Raw genomic sequence first — 22284 nt, 5'->3', positions numbered from 1 at the left:
TGATATGTTTTAAAATGATGGTGACCCCCCCCCCCCCCCATGCTTCTTAAACAACTCACAAAGAAAGAGATAACTAGTCTTTGAAACTTGTATTTTATTAGATAAATAAGATGCCTCTAATGAGAAAGCTTATTTTACAGTTGTTGTTTTTTTTACCTCAGTCACCCCTCCCTCTTCCCCCCCCCCCCCCCCCCACACACACACACATCACTCGCCCCATTCATTTACCTTAGTGTGGGTGGACGATGATTAAATTATATTTCATATTTTATTTTAATATTGCGTTCTATATTGTCCGTGGAGGGGTGTGTGTGTGTGTGGGGGGGGGGGGGGGTTGCATGACACATATTCAAATATTATCCTCTATTAAGAGGAAGTAACTAAGCTTGGATGACGCTGTTGAAAGTATTAATAGAGTTGTCGCGCTTGACAAAGAAAATAAACATTTTTATTGCCCCTGTTAATTTTATGACAGTAGGCTACGGCCCTAGCGGGATTAGCGAAAAGGGGAGGGGGTGGGGATCGAACAGTTGTGAGTAGTGGCAGATGGTTCAAGTAGTGTGATGTTCCACTCTCGCATTTTAAATAAAATACTTAAAAAAAACTTTTTAAAAAACCACGTTTTTCTTGTGGACTAAAAAGTAGAAAATAAATTTTCATACATTTGATGACAAAAAACGTGGGTACGTTCACCATCAAATTTCCCGACCCATCTGCCCGACCCACGTTTTTTGTCATCAAATGTATGAAAATTTATTTTCTACTTTTTAGTCCACAAGAAAAACGTGGTTTTTTAAAAAGTTTTTTTTAAGTATTTTATTTTCTCCTTTTTAGTCCGTTGCTACACATGAAAAACGTGTTTTTTAAAAAAGTTTTTTATATAGTTTATTTTCTACTTTATCTAATGACTTGATTAAGTATGAATTGACTAAGTGTTTATAAATACACGGACTAAAAAAATCTTGAGCGACCAGGATTCGAACCTGGGTTGTCGCGGCCACAACGCGAAGTACTAACCACTATACGATCACGGCCAGCGCGCTCACATCGATTGGGGCCGAAGTAACTGTGTCAACAAGCCTCCAGTCTTGTCGGTATCTTTAGAAATCATGTCCTCAATTGTATGGTCCTTTGGGCGTAATTAAATTAAGCTAATTACGGTCTCTAATTGCTAGTTTTTATGATTGCATCTGAAATTGTTAGGCGAAAGTAACCTGCATGCCAAATTTCAGATCTATAGAGCAATCAGAAGTTGGCTAATTTTCGATGTCAATTTTAACAACAAACACATCCACGCGAAGCTGAGTTAATAAAAACGTGTTAAAAAATGTAGAATTGAATAAATAAAAATTTAACATGTTTTATTTTAAGTCGAAATAAAAGCAGATCTGCCTTACTCAATGTTGATCCTAATCAAAGACAAATTGATAGAAAGATAATTTCATTTTTAAAATAAACCGGGAGTGATCTCCCTTAAACTTTCTCGAATATTCTTATATAAAACAACAGGGGATGGGAACTCGGGCTATAGACATGATTTTTAATCCATTTTAAATACTTAAAGTTTTAAAAATAGAATAAAATCTCGTAGACAAAAGAATTGCACACCAAGTGAACGCCAAATAAAAAAGTGCACAATAGTGCGCAATATTATTAGTACTAATTTACATTCGTTTTTTGAGAAATCGGAAGTAGCGTAAATTACTACTTCCGGTCAATGGAAATTACTCAAAATTTAACAGAAGGTAGAGAATTAAATCTTTTACTTACATGTGAAATTTCATTTATCTATCTGTAATAGTACTCAAGTTATCGGCTTTTGAAAAATTCAAAGTAGAAAAAGTACCACTTCCGGTTATCGAAAATCGCACAAAAGTTGATACGGATCTACGATTATTCTGATAAAATACTTATATATGAAATTTCATCAACTTAGCTGTAACGGTACTCAAGTTATCGTGTTTACACACGGACAGACAGACACACAGACATACGGACAGAATTGCAAAGCCCAGTTTTTCAGACTGGATTACGCATAAAACCTCTTAATTTTGATACATCTGGATTGATAACTTTTGCCCGATTAAAATAAATCCTCTATACTTCGAATGTGATGAAGGACAGGAGTAAAACGGTGAAAACTGTCAAAATTTCATGTTATTTTTGTGCACGATTACAATACTTTCTCTATACTTCGTATATACGAGAAAGTAAAAATCCAATTTAAAATACATAAATATGAAAAGCTGTTTTGTGAGGTCTTACCGGGACATGGGGGCAGGCGGTATTAATGACGTCCTATTTGTATGCTGCAAGGTGTAATGACGTGCTACTTGTATGCTGCAAGGTGTAATGACGTGCTACTTGTATGCTGCAAGGTGTAATGACGTCCCATTTATATGCTGGAATATGTAATGACATCCTAACTGTATGCTGGAATATTAATGATGTTCTTATTTTATGCTGGGATGTGTAATGACGTACTTATTGTATGCTAGAATGTTTAATGATCCGATATGTATGCGTGATTGTATAATGACGTTATATTTATATTATTAAATGTATAATGACGACCTAGTTGTATGCTGTAATGTGTGATGACGTCCTAATTGTATGCTTGAATATGTAATGGCGTTCTGATTGTATGAAGGAATATGTAATGTCGTCTTATTTATAAGCTGGGAGGTGTAATGAAGTCCTAATTATATGGTAGAATGTTGATAACGTCCTAATTATATGCTGGGATGTGTAACATATTTCTAATTGAATGCAGGAATGTTTAAAACCAAACATCTATTTGTATGCTAAGATGTGTAATGACGTCCTAATTGTAAGCTGGGATGTGTAACATCTTTCTAATTGAATGCTGGAATGTTTAAAACCAAACATCTATTTGTATGCTAGGATGTACAATGACGTCCTAATTGTATGCTAAGGTGTATAATGACGTCCATATTTAATGCTGGGATGTGAAACGACATCCTAATTGTATGCTGTAATGTGTAATGACGTGCTAATTGTATGCTGTAATGTGTAATGACGTGCTAATTGTATGCTGTAATGTGTAATGACGTGCTAATTGTATGCTGTAATGTGTAATGACGTGCTAAATGTATGGTGGGAGGTGCAAGGTTGACTTACATTTATGCTGGAGTGTGGAATGATGTCCTACTTGTAAGCTTGGAGGTGTAATTACGTCTTAATTGTATGCTGGGATATATATTGACGTCCTAATTATGTACTGGAATGTCTAATGACGTCCTACGTGTGTGCTGTAATGGGTGATGAGGTCCTAATTATATTCTAAAATGTGCAATGACGTCCCGATGGTTTGATGGAATGTGTAATGTCGTTCTAATTGTATGCTTGAATATGTAATGACGTCCTACATGTGTGCTAGGATTTGTAATGACGTCCTTCTTATATACTAAATGTGTAATGACGTCCTATTTGTAAGCTGGGAAGTGTAATGACGTTCTACTTGTAGGCTTGGGGGTTTAATGACGTTCAAATGGTAAGCTGTGAGGTGTAATGACATCTTAATTGTATGCTGGGACGTCCTAATTATGTACTGGAATGTGTGATGACGCCCTACTTACATGGTTAATGTGTAATGATGTCCTACTTGTAGACTGGGAGGTATAATGACGTCCTAATTGTTTGTCATTTGAAAGTTAGTGATTTTGTGGTCTATGTTTGGTTGGTTGTCTGTTAATGGGTTAGTTGTTGTTCGTTGGTCTGTTGTCAGTTAATGGTGGTAACTTATGTTCGTTGGTTTGTGGTAGTTTGTTTATAATATTTTGTTTTTGTTTACTGTATACATATACAAGCCCGCTACGCACTTACTGATTTTCATTGTGTCTGATCATCTTGTTGATCTAGCTGATGGAGCCTCTAGCTGATGGGTCCTCTAGCTTATTGTTCCTCTCGTTGATCGGGCCTTTTTTGATGGAGCCTTGTTGGTGTTTCCTCTGTTGTTGGTTTTTTTTTGGTGATGGGTCCTATTAATTACATAGAAGCAATGTCCAGAAATAAACAGTCCTTGCTGATCCCACGAACAAATCATGCTCCCCACACAGAATCTACACACACAGAATGAACAACAGAATCCAGTCAACTTACACAATTCAATATGTCTACCAAAAACCGCAAAGCGATACAGTTGAGCTAGTTTATCTTGGGAAGTCTTTTCAATAGCCAACACACGTTTAGAAATTTCCCATATCAAAAATAAAAAGTAAAATAGCTGTTGAACACACCATGTCATAGGTTTTGACATGCGTGTTAAGTTTAATCTATTCTCCTTCACACCCCCCTCCCTCCATAGTCCGTGTCACCAGTTGTTTCCCTTTTCCCATCTCTCATTGTTCGTCCCCTGAACACTAGCTCAGCTACCCACATGTCAAAACACACCAGCACTTGTTAACCTTGCACTAGACACTGTCCTACACCCACCCATCGAACATACACGAATGTCAGACAATCTCACTACACATTGTTTACACGTAGCACTTTCACGTACACACAAAACTCCGTCATCACACAACCGATCTAACTGTAGTCACCAGACAACATACACATATATCAGTATATATTTGGTAACAAGCTTAGAACTTTTTAAAACTATGTTCTGTATCACTAAAGCATCCATCGACATTGTGAAGTACATAGGGTATAATTCTGAAATCTTTCTCGTAACTTGTTTTAAAAATGTAATACAACATCACATAACTTCCAGCGCGTTTCAATTTATGTATTATTTCTTTAATATGTTTTAAAAGGAAGGTAGAATTTTTTCCCATACGTTCAAACAATATTGAAAAAAGAGAACTAGTCTTTGAAACTTGATGTTATTTTATTAAATAAATAAGATGCCTCTAAGGAGGAAGCTTATTTTCCCACGTTTTCTTTAACTTGCTTTCGTCTCTGTTTGTCTTTCCAATCAAATCTTGGAATCGAAATTTCTGGCACTTCCCAGTTAGCTAGCGCGCTGAAATTTTCAGGGAAGCTTTGTTTTGGATGACATTAGAATATTCAATTGTTATTATTACTAACTTGATCCATGGAAACATTTTATTGAGCATTTTAGACCGCTATATAATCTATCTATATATATAATTCTCTTCTGGGAGCCGCAAGAAAACAAGCTGTAAACGCGATCCCTACCTCCCCACCCTTACAAGTCCTTAGTGAGCTGTGTTCACTCTAAATGTTTACAAGCAGAGCCAACGATTTTAAACGTAAGGGGGGGGGGGGGGGAGAGGGGGGGGTGGGGGTAAGGAAGGGGGGGGGGTTATGGTCCTTAAAGAGCTACTTATAGTGTTTTAAAGAAATATTTTCAGTGGCAGCACTGGTACTGTCGAATTCACAAATTATGAATTACTGAAAAGTAGAAAATAAATCAACTAAATAGCGGCGTATGATACGCCGCGGGTTGGCTCGTTGTAGTAAAAACGTGGGGAAAAAGGGACATAACCCAGTAACTGTAATTTGTGTACAAACAACCGTAACAACTGGTGGCCAGTATGGGGGAGACGATATGGTCGAGTGGTTGGGCACACGATTCAGTGGCGTAGCGAGGTCGGGTGTCACCCGGTGCGGCACTTAATGGTGTCACCCCCCCAGAGGCATAGAGACCCTTCCCAGGGACAAAGTTTCAAGTTTTCGATTTGCACCCCCCCCTCAAACTTTCGATTTGCACCCCCCCCTCGAGTTTTCGATTTGCACCCCCCCCCCCTCAAACTTTCGATTTGCACCCCCCCCCCCCTCGAGTTTTTCTCTATATATTTTGCTATTTTTTGCCTTGGTGTCACCCCCCTAAATGGTGTCACCCGGTGCGGTCCGCACCCCCCGCCCCCCCCCTCGCTACGCCCCTGACACGATTGCTATCCCACTCGACACGGGTTCAAATCTATGTGTTCTAGTCAGTAACGTATTCACACAACGTGTTTTTTACGAGTTGTCTTTTTACGAGTTGTCTTCGTTTACCCAAAAAAAAGTGAAAAGATAAAATCGATAGCAAGATTTTAATGCAAACAAACAGACAAAGACTAAAAAGTAGAAAATAATAATCATTAAAAAAGTTTTTAAAAACCCACGTTTTCTGATTGAACTAAAAAGTAGAAAATAAATGCTATACATCACAATAATGCAAGCGATCACTCTACTATAAGCGATCAAAAACGTGGGGTGCCGTGATTTTCTTACAGTTTCTAATACTGTTGACTCTCTACAAGCTCCCTAATAAAAGTCAATAGTATTATCTAATCAATAGTAATATAACTTTTACTTCGGCGCCCCACGTTTTTCGTCGCTTATAGTAGAGTGATCGCTTGCATTATTGTGATGTATAGCATTTATTTTCTACTTTTTAGTTCAATCAGAAAACGTGGTTTTTTTTTAACTTTTTTAATGATTATTATTACCGATTGTTTTTACATCATAGTCATCCCCCCTCCCCCCTCCACACACACCACTCACCCCATCCATTTACCTTAGTGTGGGTGGACGGTGATTAAATTATTTATTTCATATTTGATTTTAATATTGTGTTCTATATTGTCCGTGTAGGGAGAGGGGGGGTGGCATGACATACCCTCATCACATAGTCACATATTCAGAAATTATAATCCTCTCTTAAGGGGAAGTAACCAAGCTTGGATGATGCTGTCGACAGTATAAAAGAGTTGTCGCGCTTAACAAAAAATAAACATACATGTTGCCCCAGTTAATTTTTATGACAGTAGGCCTACGCCTACAAGAGGAGGGGGTAAAAAAATTCATTAAAAACCGTTTTAATAACAAGCTTTTATGTAATAATGCACTAAAAAGTAGAAAATAAATTATAGACTACTATTTAAATAACTATAAAGAAAAGCGTGGGTCACTTTAGCACTTTAGTACCTATTGGATACCTTTACTAATATTTGAGAAGAGACCCACGCTAGTACTTGCAATAATGTAAAGACGCTGAAGTTTTGGTATAAATAGGTATAAAGATTTCCCCTATTTCGAGTTAAACAGAAAATTAGCAATTATTACATTTTAAAATAACATTGATCTTTCTGTTGTGTTTAGGTTTAGCAGTTAGAACATTTTTATCCAAAAACTAACTTATGTTATTACATTTCGTAACTGTAAATAATGTTCAAATAATCTATTTACGAATTATTTAAAAAAAAATCAAGAACCGTTTTTCCTTCATTGTTTTCTCTAATTAAAGTCACCAAACAAATACTATCCTAGTTGAAACAGGCGGCACTTTCGGACAGTTTATGTTTGGGGTGAGCTTAATGTGTAAGTAATGTTTGGCCAGCAGAAGTGAATGGTGTGTGTATGAACAAAATACATTCATAAAATACACCGTGTGGCACAAGTAAAGTAATATCCGCTGACTAGTGTCTGTCAAATCTTGCGGAAGTTGTAAAATATAGTTTGGCAATTCATTAACGGTTAATTTATGTATTTATTAATTGTAAGGGTAAAGAGGGGGAGGGGACAAAGGAAGGAGACATAAAAGTAAAAGTGGGACTGAGTGGTCGGGTGGTAGATTGTATGACTGCCAACCTAAATGTCTATGACATTCCTTAGTCCACAACGCTTAGGAAAGGGAAAGTAGAGGCCACAGGACATTGTGCTAACCACATTGTCCCTTCATTTACCCTTCTCAGATACTAGCTGGAAGCTGCTGATCTATAACTATAGCATCTCAAATAGAAGCATATTGTAGGTGATTTGTGTTAAAAATTCAATGTAATATATGTGGATTAGGGACGGGAGCTGAATGCATGAACAGAAAAAAAAACATTCTCACACAAAGGAAATAGCATTAAATGAGTCAAGATGGTCAGCACGCACAAATATATATGTTACGGTCAAAGCCCGAAGTGCGGCCAAACCCCGGATTGGCCGGCCAATCCGCGCATTGGCCGGCTCTCTTGGCCAAAGCCCGAAGAACTTAGCACTAAGATCGTATTTTGTACATTGGCCGGCCAATGCGCGCACTGGCCGGTACGTACTGGCCAATGTTCTATCTATACTAAGTTGTGATCGCATTTTCATTATTCTGAGTGCGCTTTCATTGAGAGTAACGTATTGTTTAGCTCTTGTTTGTATAGCATTCTATATGCAAGTCGACAAGGATCAAAAGGGCAGTCAGTCCATGAGACAGACATAGCAGATGGCTGTCAAAAGAAAAAAATGTAAATCCATGTTAGTTTCCATATATGGGCTCTCGATAAAATAGTTACTGAGGAAGATCTTGAGAACATTGAACAAGAAATGGAGGTTGCCATAAATGCAACGACATCCTCAGCTAACACATATGCTGCCTTGGCGGAACGTCCAGACCAGTTGCGTGACAATAATGTGGCCAACAGATTCTGTATAGTTTGTGAAAAACATTGTAGTGCAGCTCATTCTTTTGGATCCTGTGGCAACGATGTCCATGCTATTTGTGGAATACTCAATGAAGCAGACGAAGGGTACGGAGGGAACATTACCTGCAGATTGTGTCAGAAAAAACAAGCCATCATGGAACACAGATCAGCAGCTCATACTGGTTTGCAAATTCAAGGTGCTAAGATGCTTAAAACATCAAATACAAAATTTAAAGATGGTGAAGTGGGTGACAATGTACGCATCCGTTTTCCAGATGTTGACAGAGGTCACGGTGATCCCAGAAGCGTGATTGCAGTTGTCATGGGCGTCGAGGGCGGTTTCTACAAATTAGGAACGGAACATGGTGTTCTAAAACAACTGTATGCTAGTAGTGAGTTTTCAATTCTTCACGAAAAACTGCTCTTATTGTCGTCAGTTGACACTGAGGAAAATTCACTACGAACCATCGCATCTTCACAATCATTGACTGGGGGCCAAGGCTACACTCGCTGCAATTGCACAACTAAGTGCACAACAAATCGCTGCAAGTGTAAAAATAACAAGCTGCTATATCATTCTAAATGCCATAAAAGTTCAACTTGTTTAACAAATGATGATATTGATAGATTGAGACTATAGTACAATAAAAAATGTGAATGTTTCTGTCATTTACTTCAATTAATAATCAATAAAGACTTAATTTCATGATCCTTACGGCATAAAAAAAAACAAAATCTGCTCATGATCTTCTAGTTCGGACTTTGGCCAGTCTTCCTTAACCAGATGATCTTCTAATTAAGACTTTGGCCGGTCCACCATGGCCAGTCTGCGGATTGGCCGGCCAAAGGCCGAAATCAAGCAAAGTTTCGGACTTTGACCGACCTATTGGAGGCGATATTGGCCAATGCGCGGATTGGCCGGCCAATCCTAGCATTGGCCGACTTCGGGCTTTGACCGTAACATATACTTGTATACCTCATGTAAATTTAATTAATAACAATTTTTAAATACTGAGAAAAAAAACTGCCTCCTCATAAAACTTCAGAAAAAAGAATAACTTTAATTTTTTTTTTACAATACGGATATAACATTTTAAACAGGTAATAATATACTCTGGAAAAAAATTCAATTACAAGTAAAAAAAAGAAAGTGAAAACAGTACAGTGATCCAACCAAACGTTGTTATTCTGATAAACAAAAAAAATCTTTAAAGAGCAAAAAAGCAGCAGCTAATTTACAAACAGGTTTTGTTCTGAAGCAAGATATATTGAGTTGACAAATTTAAAAATGTGCAAGTTCACTTTAAAAAGGTTCCGTGGGATTTAGATATAAATTTACATAATCGCGTTTTTATACCAATCGTACTATTATGAACCTTCTGTATGCTTTGATATTTTAGCTTGTAAAAGTTTTAACGGGAAGTTACCGTAAAAATAAAAAAGGAACTGGCAAACGATTTCGTGACACGGGTGAGAGACTTTCTTTGATAAATGTATAATTCCTTATGTGGCTCGCAGTTAGATCACAAATGTCAATAAAATAGTCCTTTAAAACAATAACAAAAGTGGCGTATTAAAATATAGTTTAAAGATAATTTAAACATAATTGTAAGTATAATTTTAAAATAAATTTCGGCAGGGCGTGAGACAAATCAAAATGATGTCAAATATCTAGAGGTGGACGACACATCTTTTTTGTGAACCATTCCTTAACGTCTGGAACTGTTTTAGAATATGACTGAAGGTTCCACAACCTCTGACATACTTGACAAAATGCCACGCCCTCGTAATGATAATGCATGTAACGTATCCGCCCATCCTCTTCTCTGATTGGATAGTCTTCATAGATACCAACGTACTTGTCCTTCTCTTGTAAAAAACGGATGTACTCGCTGTCATGTTGGTCCAGGTAAAGCAGCTTGTCCGCGAGCTCTTTAGGGCTGGCATAATCTGCCGTGTTGATGAAAACTTCTGGAGGGGCGTGGCGTGAGTACTCATTGCTTGCACGGACCACTAGGATTGTGTTGGTGCTAATGTACCTGAAAAGCTTTTCTGTTATGTAGTCCTCACACATTGAACTCTCGAAGGATAAATAAAATTTGTAGTTGGTGTCGATGGTTTGGAAACACTTATCATCATCGGCCCGTGCGCAAGAAAAATTTCCACATTTGCCGTATACGTCTACAGAAATATATTTCTGTATCTCTGCAATATATTTTTCTCGTTTCCCCGACGATTTACAATTGCTAACAAGCACAGCAGCTTTCCTTGTCTTTTTGGCCAGGATAGATTCATAATCTCGAGTGATCGGTTTAAACCGCCTTCGTAAGATTCCATATAAGGAAGTGACGTCAGAATCCATTCTGTAAGTCATGGTCCAGTTGAAGACAGTCTTCCATCCGAGTTTGTCGTTCTTGAGTCCACTTTTCCCCCACCAATATGGGGTGGGTGGCTCGTGGTTGCTAAAAATAAACACCTGGTCTGGACGCCGTTTTGGTGGAGGTCTTGTCAGCAGTTCACCTGGTGATTAAACAAAGTGTTTATTATTATGAATAAAATAATCACTTAATTTTAAAAAAAAATTCTTTTCTTAAATCTAACCGTTTAATTTTCGTATAAGGATTCCGTCCCCTATGATGCTATAATTAGGGGAATATTCCCAGCCTTTCTCTGGCTGCTATTTATTACATAGGCCTACATAACAAAAAATGGGTAAAGTATCATTTTTTAATTATGTGTACATGTTGGTAGTTAGAGCAATCTTAAATAACACTTTCTTTTGGTTTTTTTTATTCTAACTCATGTAAACTTTTATCCATAGAGAATGTGTAGATAAACACGTAGACACAACTGTCTCACACACTGTTGTTTTAAGACACAATACACGCTTTTGAAATTAAAGAGGTTAGTGCTAAGAGTGATTAATTTATTTAAAAATGTAAATTGGCTGTAAAACGATTTTTTTTTCAAGAAAAGAAATTTAGTTTAAAAAAACTTTTGATAGCAAGTTTTTTATGCATAAAAATCATTTGTTTAATAAATTATTTTTAAAATATATATTAATGCATGCATAAATAAAGCGGGAGAATGGGGTGGCACTTCCAGGGCTATAGAAATGTTTTTTATTAATTAATTTAATTTTTTTTTAACCAGAATAGAATGGCTCCAAAAAAAAAAAGAATTGACCACCAAATACACGCAAACAGTGTACTTTCTAAATGAAACATTAAGTTTTTTTGAGACATCGGAAATAGCGTAAAGTACTACTTCTGGTCACCGGAAATTGTTTCAAGGTTTGGAAGAAACCAGCGATTAAGAACAAATATCTGTGTTTGAAATTTCGTCAATCTAACTGAAAAAGTACTCACGTTATTTGGTATTTTAGTATTTTTAGAAACAAGAAATAAAGTACCAATTCCGGCTATCCGAAGCCACTAAAATTGAAAGTTATCTACATATAAGCTCTTTTACGTAAACATGAAATTATTTCCTTTCTGTAACTGAAACAGTTCTCGAGTTATTGTGTTTCGTCTACCTAGCATTAATGTTACTTAGGTTATCGGCTTTTAAGAAACAAAATAGAGTATGAATAACTTCCGGTTACCGGAAATAGCTCAAAAGTTAAAGAAAACTACAAATTCGATATAATATTTATGTGTGAAAATTGGTCAGCCTAACTGAAACGGTGCCCGGGGTATCGGGTTAACATACACACACAAATGGAAAAGATGGGAAAAATAAGTTTTCTGGCTCTAGAAGGTAATAAAACAACAAAATTAAACAAAAGCTTGATTTTAGATTTTTGCATAGTTGCAATGAATCCTTTATATTCCGTATACGATACAGTGGGGAGGTGTGAAACTGCAAATACTATTTACAATTTTTCTGCACGATGACAATACTTTCTCTGTACGAGAAATTAAAAATCATAGGTCGCTATAGGTATTTAATACATTTACTAAAATAAATTTAATAAGCGCCAGGTGCTTTTCTTTATAGTTATTTAAGTAGGGATGCATTATTATTTTTATTTATTTTTTTAAAACATCTTTTTTTTCTTATTTGTATTATATATATAAGAGCTTGCTGTCAAAATGTTGTTTTTCTAATCACAAAGATGATTATAAACAAAGAAATTTCCAACAAATAGCGGTCGTATGCTGATAATGCTGTTTGTGATTGCTAGATAGAATAAAATCAATTACAATTGGTATGTCTAGGTTAGGACAAGGGATAATTTTAGACATATAGCTAGGGATAGTATTGACAATTTTATTGCCAATAATCAATGGTTTAAATATACAACATGCTATCTAATATTTACTTTTCTTTTTTGGAGCTCATTGAAATGGCATACTACGACTCTATTGAGCTGCTCCTGTTTACTTACCCGGAAAAACCATCGCAGCACTTTGTTCAGCAAACGTTTTATTTGTAGTTATCACACAAGGAAAATCCGGACAAAACCTTAAGGGGTTTAAGCTGTCCATCTTTGGCCAATACCGTGTTGGTATGTACCATAGAATTATTTTTTTCTTGTCAATCACAGCTCCGGCTTCCCGCTGGTCTTCAAAAAACGTGGAGGAATTAAACGGAACAAAAGGCTCCAACTCAGGGACGTATGGACTTGGGTACGGGTCGGTTGATTTGGTTGGCACTGGCTGACGGAAGATGACGCCGTTCTCCATCCATTCCTCTACACCTTCCTTAGTGACACGCCTCTGAAGACTTGAACCTGACCGTATGACTTGTGCGATGATGGACTGACACGTCTGATTACACGTTTCATTTTTGCCCCACATTTGTCTCACCAGTTCTTCGTTGATGGGTATAAAAGTTGGCACTTTTGTTGCAGGCACATTTGAGTTGTTTACCAACTTATTCTGTGTCAGCCCTTCATTGTTTGGAACAAATTGGGAGGAAAGTATTGGCACTTTTGTAGCAGGAACATTTGAGTTCTTTACCAACGTATTCTGTGTCAGCCCTTCATTGATTGGAACAAAGTGGGTGAAAAGTATTGGCACTTTTGTAGCAGGCACAACTATTTTATTAGTCTGTGCATCTGGCACGGCCGCTAACTGATCTCTACCGCGGTTATCACGTGACATGAGCTCGTCCACGTCCAGCACTGAATCGTCAACCAGCTGTCTACCGCTGCTCGCCCCCGCGCCTTTCTGTGACGTCACCGTGTAGTAGAGCAGCGAGGACATGAGGGTCAGCACCGCCAGGGACAGAGTATTTGTCCGGCAGACTTTAAACTTTCGTGACAACTGCAAATACAAGAAAACAAAAACAAAAAAAAATTAAATTTTAGAATATTCATGAAAATATTAAAAAAAAAAAAGAAAATCTTTCTAATGTAAAATTGTGCATGTCTACTTCATGGAAACCTTAGTATCTCCGACCAGTGTTTCTTCCAGACTTTTTTCTCCGGGGGGGGGGGGGGGGGGGGACTTGAAATTTTCAGGGGGGCGGTAGACTTTCTTCGGGGGGGGGGGGGGGCGGACACTGTTAAAAGTATATATTTTATATATAAATTATATAAATTTTAATTTCGTTCGGGGGGGGGGGCGGTAGAATTTTTTCGGGGGGGGGGGGGGGGGGGCGAAGAGATGCCTGGAAGAAACTCTGTCTCCGACAACTAATAAACAAGCTGTGTTTATTTTATGTTCCTTATTCTCGGATTTAAAAAAATCACATAAAAAATCATATTCCTCTCACTGTGTAATGCTAAATTTTATGTTTAATAAAAAAAAACGTAATTATAAAACTGGAATCATCCATCTCTGTCCCCAGGCCACATACGGTAGGACTGCACTATTAAAATATCACTGCTGTAGATGCGTAATAAAATAAGCTTTTCAACAGTTCGATGGGGTTACACAGTTTTTTTAAATAAATTCTAGCAAAATATGCATGTACTCTACTTAGTATACTTTTTTAAAAATAAATTACTTATGACTATTACTTATAATTAATTGAATGGGGTCATCCATAAATGACGTCACACTCGTAGTGGGGAGGTTGTCAGTAATTTTGTGACGATGTGTGATGAGGGGGAGGGGGGGGGGGTCAGATGTTGCGACGTCACATTTTTGCATTATATAAAAGCAATGTTAGAAAACGAATTTTAGACGTTATTTTGCATTTTAGATAACTGTTTTAATAAATTGTAATAGTTTAGACAAGATTTTAGAAAAATATCGATGTTTAAAAAAATTCAACTGCAATTTTGAGGGGGGTTGTAGATTGAGGTGTTACGTCATTTTGAGACGACGTGTGACGGAGGGGAGGGGGGAGGTAAAAATCGTCCAAAAAAGCGTGACGTCATTTATGGATGACCCCAATACAGTTTATTACATTTAAACCGGAAATTAGTTTAGTAACGTAATGTTGTATTGCCCGTAGAAAACCATTTTTGCTTATCTCTGATATGTCAATACTAGCAGGAAATTGCCAGGCCTTTTGTACGTTAGCTGATCTAGAACTTCCTAGGGCAACTTTTACAGAGCACATACATTTAGGTCGATTGTGTTAAAAAAAACTCTATGCAACTATATGGGGTAGGGGGGGAGAGAGAAACTAAATTATTATACAGAAAAAAAGTACATTCTCACACGTCAAGAACGTTAATTAGAGGGCGCCCAAAGGGGGGGGGGGGTAGAGAAATAAGAGCTAATCCTGAAATGCAGTACTGAATTATACATATTCATTTATTCAACGTTAAGAAAATACTGATTTAAAAGTATTGTACATCAAGTGTGTGACACCAAAATCAAAATGTTAAGGGGTTAGGCTCCAGAAAAAAAAAACAAATTCTTAATTAATACGTTTCATTATTTAAGAAGTTTTTTTACCCGTTTTTTTCTGGAGCCTACCCCCTTAAACGACATTGACGGTAAATAGCGCTCTAGATCAGTAGATCTAGATCTAGAATCTAAGTTACTAGATCTATGATTTTTTGTTAAAAACAATTTTTTTTCCATTCATTTACACTATTATCACTAAGTTTTATCACATGGATCTAGAAATCTAGATCTATATTATCTATCACTAATCTTTCTCATATTATTTGTATCATCAGTCTTACGGTGGTATAGTATAAGCTTACCATGTATTCTTATAATCTCGCCTCTGGCCGAAAGGAAATGAAATAATATAACTAAACTGACAATCTATCTGAACGACTCTATTGTGTGAGTGCATACGTTCATTGTGTTTTGAATCTGGTTTTGAACGGCGCGGACCAAGAAGGTAGGCCAAGTCTCTTTATTGCATATTACGCACCTCACCGAGAAGTTTCGCGTCTTCACATAGAGATATTGTACAAGAAATTCTGTGAAACTCGTTTAGTAGACCTTTGTCAAGTTTCACTACGTTTTAGTCATGTGTGGCATATTAAAGTTTAATGTTGCGGGACTCCCAAACTTGCGGTGTCAAAATTCGTAGAAAAGTATTGAAAAATTATTTATATCTGTATTATGAAATCACTCAGTCCAAGTAAAGAAAATACGCAAACACCTTTTTTTTCAGGTTAATTTCAATATTTTCCTTATTGAGGTTGTAGCAAGTAGTAAAATACACTTGAAACGTCACTGGTCAGTGAAGGTCACACACCCACCTAACCCTAACGGTTTTATAGTTCGGGGTAGGGTGGGGTTCGCACTTTTTTCCTAAATAATTCGGAAGCATGGATTTTTAAACTTTTTTTTTATTGGTAAGTAAAGATGTCATTTCAAACAAACAAAAATCATTGTAAGCAAAATCAAATGTGTTTTTATGAATTCAGTCAATGCTTACAGGGTTAAGACAGGACGCCAAATGAGAGCTGACATATATGAAACCTGTCGAAAAGTAACTGCAGCCCTTTTTGGAGCGCCAAGGGATAGGGTTAAGAAAATGGTTTCAACTAAAGTGGGGAAAGGGAGGAGTGTGCCGCTGTTTCTCTGTGATTTTAAGAATCCAGAAAAAAATAATATGTATTGTAACATTATAAAACGTTTGCCTATTTACAAATACAACACAGATGCTACAATTATAAATTTAATTTTAGTTAATAGGTTTGAGTATGTAAGTACTAAGTTTATTTTCAAGTTATTTAAAAATTGGTAATTTCATTTCTTTAAAAAAATAACAGGTGTCTTGAGGAATAGTAATGTATTAATATTATTTAATAGTAATAGTTTCTGCTGTATGTTTATATATAAATATATATAGATGTGGCCTACATATCCCCATGATAGACTTCACGGATGAATTGAGTTCTTATAAAATCTGCAAGAATCAGCGTCAAAAATAGTTTTGTGGCAACAAATCTCGTCTTCTTCATCACCAATGTGAGAGTATTTTGTGACTTAAAAGTGTCCATGCTTTCTTTATGGTGCCAGCAATTTTTACTTTCTGGTAGTTGTATAGGGAGAAATATTCCAGTTGTACACAAACTTTAAATTGAGATTTAAACAAATCTCCACTTTTAACACCTTCCTGAGTTGGAGAAACCTGGTTTTCCAATTATTGCTTGACATGAAAATCAGTGTAAGTCCTATCATAACCAGAAATCAGAAGAGATAACAACGACAAGTAAAAGAAAATAAAGAAAAAAACATTTTTTATAATACTTTACGTACATCATTTAATGAAGACAGTCATTCACATAATAGTAAAATGTGCTAAAAATTACATTAAAATGATACTTATTTAAAAATGCATCACATAGCAGGTAAAATGCATTATCACTATTGTAACATCATCTTGACATTCACCTAAGACAGCAGGGTCATAGTACCAAAATCATTGTGTGACAAGCTATCATAACGTTTGAACACAAGCTTTAGATTTAATTCTTTCACATAATCGCTTGGCATAAAAGTCTCTGTACTGATCTGGCAACTCCTCCAAGGCTTTCAGAGCTCTGTCCACAATCTGATTGGCCCTCTGTGCAGGAAGGGGGTCATGGTTGCCATACGGGTCTTTGTTATCATACATTTTATCCTCTAGATGCCTCCAAAACACATTGACTGCCACCCCAGCTTCAGTGTATGTCATGTTATGGAACCACAAGGCTGCAGAAGATAAAGGTATTAAGCTTATGGGCAGCTATTCTCAGGGCTTACACCTGCACTAGGTCAGGGAAATCTAGGACAATTAAGGAAAATTTTACCTGGAATAAACAGGACATCACCTGGTTCAAGATACCCGTGGTAAGGGGTGGCTAGTGCGAAGTTTGGGAACCTCTGCAAGTCAGGACACTCCACATCTAAAATTTCTGATTTATCCCCTGTAGAATATTTTCCAGTATGAGAATATATTTTAAATAAATGATGGCATACTTAATCAACTTAAGAGAAGGCTATGTTTACAACGCCAAAAAAGAGTTCTTAAAGGATAACTTGTTTATGTTTTGTACAGTATTTTGTAAATTGCAATTTATATTTTAGAGTATACAATAGTTATTTCCCTTGTTTTTTTTTAAAAATTAATAACATAAAACACAACAAACTACCCCCTTCTCCCCCTCCCCCCCCCCCCCCCCCCCCGAATACCCCCTACACCTTTAAACAAATTTCTAGCATTGAACCTATAAAATTAAGAATATATCATAAATTATTCAAGGTATCAAACTGAGGCCAAATTTAACTCATGCAAAAACAAAGGTGGAAGATGTAAACTCACCATTCAGATACAAATACTCAACATCTCTTGGATGAAACAAAACAACTTTTTTTCTTCCAACAATCTGGATAAGGAGATTATCCATTACCTAGTGCAGAAAAAAAATTATATAAATAGTGTTTGCAATCAAAGAATAAAAACATCCCAAATATATATTTTTTTTTTTAAATCACTATCAAATATACATAACAAACGAGGTTAAATGAGGTTTAAATTTTAAAATTATAATCATGAATATTTAAAACTGCAATAAAAATTAAAAAGGACAGTGATCACAGCTTTAAACATTTAGCTAAATAAACAGCTTAGCTCTAGTTTAGTATTAGAACTTGTTAATAATTAACCATTTGCATGTAACTGAATGATTAAAATAATATAATTTATCAATATTGCTACTTAGTAATCAAAATTCTAGTACTGAAATGGATTAATAAAAAGATATTCCATTATGTAAAACTTAATAATAATTATAACATTACAATAAAACACAAACTTCAGACACACAAAAACAAACACTTACATCGTAGTGCGTCCATAGCTGAACTCCTTTTGAGGCTATCCTGAAGACGCTTGAGAAAAATTTCCCATCTTCATAAAACTTTGGGACAATCAAGTCAGCAGCTAGTTGAGGGAACTGGACTGATATGTCGGCTGCATCTTTACGTGGATCCTCACCAAGAGCACGCAAGTAGTATTTCTCTGTCTTGATAAATACATTCTTTAGTTTTAAACCATTACCTTACATTACAGTATTGCAGGATTCACCAATAATTACAGATTGAGGTAGAAACATTGTATTTTGCTTTACCTGCTATACTATAGTGTAATGCCAATGCTTACAAGCTAATATTCAAAACTGATAGAAGTATATCATTGATTCTGATATAGTTATCTGTGATACTCTAAATGTAGGTGGCTAATCGCATCCACAGCTTCATCATTATCTTTGCCCGTTTGTGCCCAAGACAAGGGATAGTGTGGTCAGCTCTATGCCCAGCAGCCTTTGTTTTCCCTTATGTGAGTTAGGTACCCATCAGAGCTGGGTGGACTCAGGGACCTTCTACTGGCTTGAACCCAGCTTCGAACTCGAGACTTTTCAAGTTAGCAGTCTAGCTCTCGACAGCTAGGCTTAGCCGTCCCATATCCACAGCTTAACTTATATACATAAATACAAAATTTAAAATTCTTTTCTATGGTTTTTTTTAAATTCTTATTCTTATATACTAAATTTAATATCGAGAAATAAGTGTCAGTACCGGATCAATAAAAAAGTGCTTATGATGTTCTTCAAATGTTCTATGCACAAAATCGTTAAATGGTAGTGTTCTGAAAAATTTAAGAAGATTGTAATAATCAAATGAGAATAAATACCAACATTTTTCACTAATAATCTCAAAGAGAAATTCTACTTCAGGCCTACCTGTATAAAAAGTTTTTTCTAATAAAATCCATCTGACATGAAGAAGACACATGAACTTTGACCTCTTGATGGCCCCCATGACTTGCTAAATATTCTAGTGTCCACTTGTGTATACATTCACCAATGTTAATTCCCCGAAGTATAACAGGTTCCCTCTACAAAGATAAAACAATAATATTAGACTAACTACATTTTTAATGTGTGACATAGTTAAATGGGAATTCATTTTGACCGCTTGTACAAAAGTCTCAAGTTCAGATCAAGGTCATAGTGCTCATTTCACTGCTCATTCAAATTATTCTTAGGTCACTGACTTGAACCCAGATTCAAACTCGAGACTTTCAGGCTTTGCACTTGCAGTCTTGAGCCCTACCGCTAGGCAACACCTTTCCTGTTATTGATTATGCTACTACTATATGGCTAGTAATTGGTTTACATATTATCAGTGGCGTAGCGAGGTCGGGTGTTACCCAGTGCGGCACTTAATGGTGTCATCCCCCAGAGGCGTAGCGACCCTTCCCGGGGACAAACTTTCAAATTTTCGATTTGCACCCATCCTCAAACTTTCGATTTAACTTTCAATTTGCACCCCCGTCAAGTTTTTTATTTGCACCCCCCCCCCCCCTCAGACTTTCGATTTGCACCCCCCCCCCCCCCTCGAACTTTCGATTTGCACCCCCCTCACGTTTTTTATTTGCACCCCCCCCCTCAGACTTTCCATTTGCACCCCCCCCTCAAGTTTCTCTCTATATATTTTGCTATTTTTTGCCTAGGCGTCACCCCCCTAAATGGCGTCACCCGGTGCGGTCCGCACCCCCCCCCCCCTCGCTACGCCCCTGCATATTGACATTGACGGAATCTCCTTAAAAAAGCAGAAGGGTTACTATTTTAAAATTGTTAAATTAGATCTAGCATTTTACTAGATCTAGATTTATTAATTTTTATTAAAGTAGGAGTAGGGCCTAAACCTAAAGTACTAGATCTATTTATTTATTAGACTATTGTTAGTGGTCTATTACTAGATCTAGATTCTATTAGTATTAGATTAGCCTAGCTCTAGCCTCTAGCTCAGTGTGGTGAGTGTACTGTCCATCCCAGGGCCTGAGTTTAGATTAGTACTTTAGGCGGTACGTAAAATCGGCTGAGGTTAGTAATGTGAATACACACGATACTCTTCTAAAATCAATGGATCTAATACAAATTTAAAAATCCGCTTTGCCTTTGGATATATTTCACTTAGGAATTTCTCTTTTGTGATGTTTTCAAATATTGATAATTCCATTTCGTTTCGGTTTCTCTAAACATCGAAAAGAAAACGGCAGTGATCTCCCCTAAACTTTCATGTAAATCTAGATTTAGAGCTAGATAGGCCTTGAGTCTAGATCTAGATTCTAGATCACGGGTTCCCAACCTGGGGGTCGCGAATGTCTTTCTGGGGGGTCGCCAACTGGTATACTAAACCTTAGTAATTTGAAACAAAACATAAATATTTAGAAGAATTTTTTAAATTCGGCTTCATTAACATCACTGGAAATGTAATAGAGAAGAAACAAAGCGCACTGTACAAAGTTGTTCTCAGTCAAGAATCTATGAAATCTTCAAAACTAAAACGTCGTTTGAGACGAGTCATTCTGAACACACCAAAAAATATATGGAGTTCTTTCGTCGGTAAGAAGCTAGTTGCAAACGCCAGAGACTTGATCAAACAGGAAGTTTTAACCAGCATTAGTGCAAGCATCAAATGAAGTCGTGATAGAAAATGCCAAGTAAAAAAAAAAAAAAAATCTCATCAAACGCTGCTTGTACGTAAATGTTAAATAACACCTTTTTATTGAAATTAAGCTTTCACCATTGTTTGCTTTTCAAGATGATAAATCAACAGACGTGAGTTCGTGTTCGCAGTTGCTGGTCTCTGTCTATATTCATGCGGATGATAGCAAAGAAAAGTTGCTCTTTTGTGAAGATAGCATGGAGAAAATAAATACCTTTTTTGAAACTGGATGATTAAAATGGGTTAGAACGGCTGTGGGGGTTTGTACGGATGGTGCGCCATCTATGTTTAGCTCAAAATCGGGCTTTCAGAAAACAGAAAAGATTTAGCTTCCTAACCACTGCCCTAACCAATTGACATCAAGAGTCTATTGCTAGTATAAGTCGTAAATTATATAAAATCTGAAGCCTTCAAAGAACTGAGCAGAACATTAATATAGATCACGAGGTTCTGCTCTTCTACACTACAGTACTCTGGCTGTCAAACGAAATGTAAATTGTGTTTTTGAATTCAGAGTTTCTTCCAGGCATCTCTTCGGGGGGGCAAAGCCCCCCCCCGAAATTTTTTTACCGCCCCCCCGAACAAAATGAAATTTATATAATTTATATAGAAAATATATACTTTTAACAGTGTCCGCCCCCCCCCCGAAGAAAGTTTACCGCCCCCCCGAAGATTTCAAGTGCCCCCCCCGGAGAAAAAAGTCTGGAAGAAACACTGTTTTGAATTGAAATCTGAAATCAAATTGTGCTTGGGAGTGCAAAGGAAACAAGACTTTTTGGTATACTTAAAACGACATAGAGTGGTTGGAAAGAGTATCATACCTAGCAGATGTGTTCGAACATCAAGATAAGCTTAACCTGAAGCTTCAGGGAAAATGAACGAATATTATAACTTTCCATGATAATCTCGGGGCATTTTTATCAAAGCTGCAAAATCGGTAAAGAAAACAAATATTGGAAATATTGTAAATTTGAGAAACTCTGCGCTGTGGTAGATGAATCTGATTGTGAGATAATTAAAATTTTGAAAGAAGCGATTTCTGG

The 22284-nt window shown here is 36.7% G+C and overlaps 2 protein-coding genes across 2 annotated transcripts; both read right to left on the bottom strand.

Moving 5' to 3' along the window:
* Window positions 1-9464: 9464 nt before the first annotated feature.
* On the bottom strand, window positions 9465-15567 carry LOC131941373 (alpha-(1,3)-fucosyltransferase C). The gene is made up of 3 exons (XM_059300619.1): window positions 15490-15567; window positions 12769-13648; window positions 9465-10898 (listed from the first exon to the last, which is right to left on the bottom strand). The coding sequence occupies exons 1-3, from the start codon at window positions 15490-15492 to the stop codon at window positions 10042-10044; spliced, it is 1740 nt and encodes a 579-aa protein (XP_059156602.1). The 5' UTR covers window positions 15493-15567; the 3' UTR covers window positions 9465-10041.
* Window positions 15568-17014: 1447 nt separating this feature from the next.
* Window positions 17015-20794, bottom strand: LOC131941372 (tRNA wybutosine-synthesizing protein 5). The gene is made up of 7 exons (XM_059300618.1): window positions 20690-20794; window positions 19471-19625; window positions 19307-19376; window positions 18571-18753; window positions 18051-18138; window positions 17539-17655; window positions 17015-17440 (listed from the first exon to the last, which is right to left on the bottom strand). Exons 1-7 carry the CDS (start codon window positions 20750-20752, stop codon window positions 17187-17189), a joined length of 930 nt encoding a protein of 309 aa, XP_059156601.1. The 5' UTR covers window positions 20753-20794; the 3' UTR covers window positions 17015-17186.
* Between the last annotated feature and the right edge of the window lie 1490 nt (window positions 20795-22284).

Source organism: Physella acuta, unplaced genomic scaffold, assembly GCF_028476545.2.
Source record: "Physella acuta isolate Inbredline_101_S28 unplaced genomic scaffold, ASM2847654v3 ptg000359l, whole genome shotgun sequence".
NCBI lineage: Eukaryota > Metazoa > Mollusca > Gastropoda > Physidae > Physella > Physella acuta.
The sequence above is the reverse complement of the archived record's forward strand: the minus strand, read 5'-3'. Positions and strand labels throughout refer to the sequence as shown.